Genomic DNA, 6000 nt, shown 5'->3' on the forward strand with positions numbered 1-6000 from the left:
CCTCCGGAGGAGGCTGGGATGGATCTCATCCACACAACATTTCTGGCTGAAGATTGTAGCAAGTGCTGGGCTTCCCCATCATTGAGGATCGGGTTATTTGTGGAGCCTCTTCCTCTACTGAATTGTTTAATTTTCCATCACCATTCATGGCTGGATGCTGTAGGGAGTCCAGAGCTTTGGTTGTGGGATCACTTAGCTCTGTCTGTTACTTGATGCCAGGGCTGTTTGGAGCTTTGCACAGGTGAAGGAGACACATCCTGAATGAGTGAGACGCATCCAGAGTGGGAATTGGAACTTGCTAATTTGGTGCAGTGAGGTAATTCGGTGCAGAGTTGGAGAAGGTGCTTTTTCCCTATCGTTTTGTTCTCTTTCTTCTGGCGTGTAACTGCTAATCTGCAGGGAGAGAACCAGAGAGCATCCTGGTGCTGTTTAGCACAGGGCTAAATCGCTGGCTTTGAAAGCAGACCAAGGCAGGCCAGCAGCACGGTTCGATTCCCATATCAGTCTCCCCGAACAGGCGCCGGAATGTGGCGACTAGGGGCTTTTCACAGTGACTTCATTTGAAGCCTACTTGTGACAATAAGCGATATTCATTTCATTCAAGGTAAGTGATTTTTACTACCTTTTCAAATTATGTGAGGTGGAAAACTGAAGTGACATCACAGTAAAGCTGTGACCTGATTAGCTAGTTGGGAATCTGTTGAATTTGAAAAAAAAACAATTGCAAACAAATCTAATTGATTAACTAGATAGTGTTGTAACTTAACCTGAGGGCAGTGATCGGTATTTAGCATTTAATTTTACTGTAAAAATCATCCAGTGTCAGGGCCATATAGTTAATTGTAACTCAATCTAACAATAATTCAAGTGTTTATTTTAAATTAATTAGTTAGTGCTTAAATGTCACTCAGCGGGGTGCAGTGCTCCAACTGTGAGATGTGGCAGTTCTGTGACGCTTCCAGCGTTCCGATCGACTACATCTGCAGCAAGTGTAACCAATGGCAGCTCCTCACAGACCGCGTGGTTCGGCTGGAGCAGCAATTGGATGCACTTAGGAGCATGCAGGTGGCGGAAAGCATCATAGATAGGAGTTATAGAGATGTGGTCACACCCAAAGTGCAGGCAGAGAGAGATGGGTGACCACCAGAAGGGGCAGGCAGTCAGTGCAGGAATCCCCTGTCGTTGTCCCCCTCTCGAACAGGTATACCGCTTTGGATACTATTGGGGGGAATAGCCTATCAGGGGAAAACAGGAGCAGTCAGAGCAGTGGCACCGCGGCTGGCTCTGATGTTCAGCAGGGAGGGTCAAAGCGCAGAAGAGCAATAGTAATAGGGGACTCGATAGTCAGGGGCACAGATAGGCGCTTCTGTGGACGTGAAAGAGACTCCAGGATGGTATGTTGCCTCTCTGGTGCCAGGGTCCAGGATGTCTCAGAACAGTTAACGGGGGAGGGCAAACAGGCAGAGGTCATTGTACATATTGGTACTAACGACAAAGGCAGGAAGGGGCAGGTGTGACCTGTAAAAGAAGGACGGGTTGTATCTAAACTGGAGAAGCATAAATATCCTGGCCGCGAGGTTTGCTAGTGACACACGGGAGGGATTAAACTAGTATGGCAGGGGGGTGGGTACCGGAGCAATAGGTCAGAAGGCGAAAACATTGAGGGAGAACTAGGGAATAGGGCCAGTATGGCTCTGAGGAAGAGCAGACAGGGAGAAGTTGCTGAACACAGCGGGTCTGGTGGCCTGAAGTGCATATGTTTTAATGCAAGAAGTATAACGGGTAAGGCAGATGAGCTTAAGAGCTTGGATTAGTACGTGGAACTATGTGTTATTGCCATTACAGAGACCTGGTTGAGGGAAGGACAGGACTGGCAGCTAAACGTTCCAGGATTTAGATGTTTCAGGCGGGACAGAGGGGGATGTAAAAAGGGTGGTGGAGTTGCACTACTGGTTAGGGAGGACACCTCAGAGGGCAGCGAAGCTATATGGGTAGAGATCAGGAATAAGAAGGGTGCAGAAGGGGCTTACTACAGGCCTCCCAACAGCCAGCGGGAGATAGAGGAGCAGATAGGTAAACAGATTTTGGAAAGGAGTAAAAGCAACAGGGTTGTTTTGATGGGAGACTTCAACTTCCCCAATATTGACTGGGACTCACTTAGTGCTAGGGGCTTCGATGGGGCAGAGTTTGCAAGGAGCATCCAGGAGGGCTTTTTAAAACAATATGTAGATCGTCCAACTAGGGAAGGGGCTGTACTGGACCTGGTATTGGGGAATGAGCCCAGCCAGGTGGTAGAAGTTTCAGTCGGGGAGCATTTCGGGAACAGTGACCACAATTCAATAAGTTTTAAAGTGCTGGTGGACAAGGATAAGAGTGGTCCTAGGATGAATGTGCTAAATTAGGGGAAGGCTAATTATAACAATATTAGGCGGCAACTGAGAACCTGGATTGGGGGTGGATGTTTGAGGGTAAATCAACATCTGACATGTGGGAGGCTTTCAAATGTCAGTTGAAAGGAATTCAGGACCGGTATGTTCCTGTGCGGAAGAAGGATAAATATGGCAAATTTCGGGAACCTTGGATAACGAGAGATATTGTAGGCCTCGTCAAAAAGAAAAAGGAGGCATTTGTCAGGGCTAAAAGGCTGGGAACAGACGAAGCCTGTGTGGAATATAAGGAAAGTAGAAAGGAACGTAAGCAAGGAGTCAGGAGGGCTAAAAGGGGTCACGAAAAGTCATTGGCAAATAAGGTTAAGGAGAATCCCAAGACTTTTTACACGGACGTAAAAAGCAAGAGGGTAACCAGGGAAAGGGTTGGCCCACTGAAGGACAGGCAAGGGAATCTATGTGTGCTGCCAGAGGAAATGGGCGAGGTATTAAATGAATACATTGCATCAGTATTCACCAAAGAGAAGGAATTGGTGGATGTTGAGTCTGGAGAAGGGTGTGTAGATAGCCTGGGTCACATTGAGATCCAAAAAGGTGTTGGGCGTCTTTAAAAATATTAAGGTAGATAAGTCCCCAGGGCCTGATGGGATCTACCCCAGAATACTGAAGGAGGCTAGAGAGGAAATTGCTGAGGCCTTGACAGAAATCTTTGGATCCTGACCGTCTTCAGGTGATGTCCCGGGGGACTGGAGAATAGCCAATGTTGTTCCTTTGTTTAAGAAGGGTAGCAAGGATAATCCAGGGAACTACAGGCCAGTGATACATCAGTGGTAGGGAAATTACTGGAGAAAATTCTTCGAGACAGGATCTACTCCCATTTGGAAGCAAATGGACGTATTAGTGAGAGGCAGCATGGTTTTGTGAAGGGGAGGTCGTGTCTCACTAACTTGATAGAGTTTTTCGAAGAGGTGACAATGATGATTGATGCAGGTAGTGCAGTGGATGTTGTCTGTATGGACTTCAGTAAGGCCTTCAACAAGGTCCCTCATGGCAGACTGGTACAATAGGTGAAGTCACACGGGATCAGGGGTGAGCTCGCAAGATGAATACAGAACTGGCTAGGTCATAGAGGCAGAGAGTAGCAATGGAAGGATGCCTTTCTGATTGGAGGGCTGTGACTAGTGGTGTTCTGCAGGGATCAGTGCTGGAACCTTTGCTGTCCGTAGTATACATAAATGATTTGGAGGAAAATGTAACTGATCTGATTCGTAAGTTTGCAGATGACACAAAGGTTGGTGGAATTGCGGATAGCGATGAGGACTGTCAGAGGATACAGCAGGATTTAATCCGGACAAATGTGAGCTAATGCATTTTGGAAGGTCTAATGCAGGTAGGGAATATACAGTGAATGGTAGAACCCTCAAGAATAATGACAGTCAGCGAGATCTAGGTGTACAGGTCCACAGGCCACTAAAAGGGGCAACACAGATGGAGAAGGTAGTCAAGAAGGCAGACAGCATGCTTGCCTTCATTGGCCGGGGCATTGAGTATAAGAATTGGCAAGTCATGTTGCAGCTGTATAGAACCTTAGCTAGGCCACACTTGGATTATAGTGTTCATTTCTGGTCGCCACACTACCAGAAGGATGTGGAGGCGCATGGTCGGCACGGGCTTGGAGGGCCGAAGGGCCTTTTCCTGTGCTGCACTTTTCTTTGTTCTTTGTTCCTCTGGCATGCCCGGCAGGCTAGGGAGGCCCACATCCTCGCCCGCTTCACATAGGACATGTCATAATTCCGCCACCCTGCTCCAGCCTTCCAGGGTCTGTGTAACATCATTCCAGGTTTGTTTCGAATCACTAGCTTTCGGAGCACTCCTCCTTCCTCGGGTGAATGAAGAGGTAGGTTCCATAAACATATATATAGACAAAGTCAAAGATGCAATCCGATACTTTGCTGTTTTCTTGCATCTTTGTAGAAACTTAATGTCAGTGTCTATATGTGTGATCGTCTTGGAGATCGTCTCCACTTTAAGCCGGCAGTTTGCGGTGTCGATGGTAGTCATGATGTGGAGATGCCGGCGTTGGACTGGGGTGAGCACAGTAAGAAGTCTTGCAACACCAAGTTAAAGTCCAACAGGTCTGTTTTGAATCACTAGCTGTTGGAGCACTGTTCCTTCCTCAGGTGAATGAAGAGGTAGGTTCCAGAAACATATGTAGAGACAAAGTCAAAGAAGCTAGTGATTTGAAACAAACCTGTTGAACTTTAACTTGGTGTTGTAAGACTTCTTACTGTGCTCACCGCAGTCCAACACCGGCATCTCCACATCATGGCTACCATCGACACCGCAAACTGCCGGCTCAAAGTTGAGAGGATCTCCAAGGAGATCTCACATATAGAAACATTAAGTTTCTACAAAGATGCAAGAAAGCAGCAAAATATTGTATTGCATCTTTGGTGTGACTCTCACTCTAAATGAGAACTTTTGATGTCAAATTGTGATTGAGCATATGCCGTACACTTGAACGCAAAATTAGTCAAATTTCGAAGCATGTACAAACATAAGCGAGATAAATAACTAGTGCATACACAAAAATACTTACCCGACCATTGCTAACAACAGCCTCCTGACCAGGTAACAGCTTCAGAACATCTTGACAGAACAACTGATGGGTGCGAAGGAAGTCAACTCCTATGGTGTTGTATCTCTTCTCAAAGGCAACATTATCCATTCCCTGGAGCAACAGTAATTAACACATTTAGCTGATTAAATGAGTGACTATGTTCTGGAAATAAATTATTTCTGGCTGTTTCTAAACATCCGTTGGGACCACTTCTGAACATGGAGTCTTTGACCAAACTACTTAATTAAAGATGAAAGGCGGTACATGGACCAAAGACCATTTCTATGATCTGAACCCTGCTGTAAAAATCTGTTAACTATTCAATCAGTCAAGGAATATTCACAGACGGTACAAATACAAACCAACGCAACATCAATGCAGAATGTATCTGTCATAATTGGAAAATTGTTCACATTCCAGTATTGTAGAAGTATTCAAATAAATCAAGAAAAGTTGTCACACTAAAATGCTGAATGTTTAGGAAAACATAATGGGCGGGATTCTCCGTCCCGCCGCACCTGTTTTCTGGTGCGGCATGTCACCGATGGCAGCGGGATTCCCCACCCCTGCAACCGGCCAATGGGATTTCCCATTGTGGGCACCCCCATGCCACCGGGAAATCCGCGGACGCCGTCGGTGAAACGGAGGATCTGCCGACGGAGGATCCAGCCCACTTGTGAAAACCTTTGCCCTGATGTTATTTAATTTGCAGGTTGATAGTGTGGTTCATTGGATTTATTGTCAGTGTTTACAAAGTCTGATTAATTATGCAAAAAGCATAAAATATATTGTTAAATGAGTGGTACACAGAGCAAAAGGAATGCAACTCAAGTAGACGATATAGGGTAATAATTTCCACAAAGCCAGTTTGGAATACAGCCTCCATATAAATATATCATTTGTAATTTTACTGCTTTGTCAGGAAACCGGGGCGAAATTCTCCGTTATCGGCGGAAAGTCCGCCGATCGGCGCAAAAAACGGCGCAAATCCGA

General features: G+C 46.0%; 1 protein-coding gene across 1 annotated transcript in view; it reads right to left on the reverse strand.

Moving 5' to 3' along the window:
• The window catches only part of LOC140406448 (UDP-glucose:glycoprotein glucosyltransferase 1-like), a gene marked incomplete at its 5' end in the record, with an annotated part of 110826 nt that extends 105708 nt beyond the window's left edge, over positions 1 to 5118 (reverse strand). The window contains one exon of the mRNA XM_072494487.1: positions 4987 to 5118. Within this exon, the coding sequence (XP_072350588.1) occupies positions 4987 to 5118 (132 nt within the window). The remainder of the gene's footprint in view (positions 1 to 4986) is intronic.
• Positions 5119 to 6000: the final 882 nt, after the last annotated feature.

This window comes from Scyliorhinus torazame, unplaced genomic scaffold, assembly GCF_047496885.1.
Source record: "Scyliorhinus torazame isolate Kashiwa2021f unplaced genomic scaffold, sScyTor2.1 scaffold_533, whole genome shotgun sequence".
NCBI classification, from domain to species: Eukaryota; Metazoa; Chordata; class Chondrichthyes; order Carcharhiniformes; family Scyliorhinidae; genus Scyliorhinus; species Scyliorhinus torazame.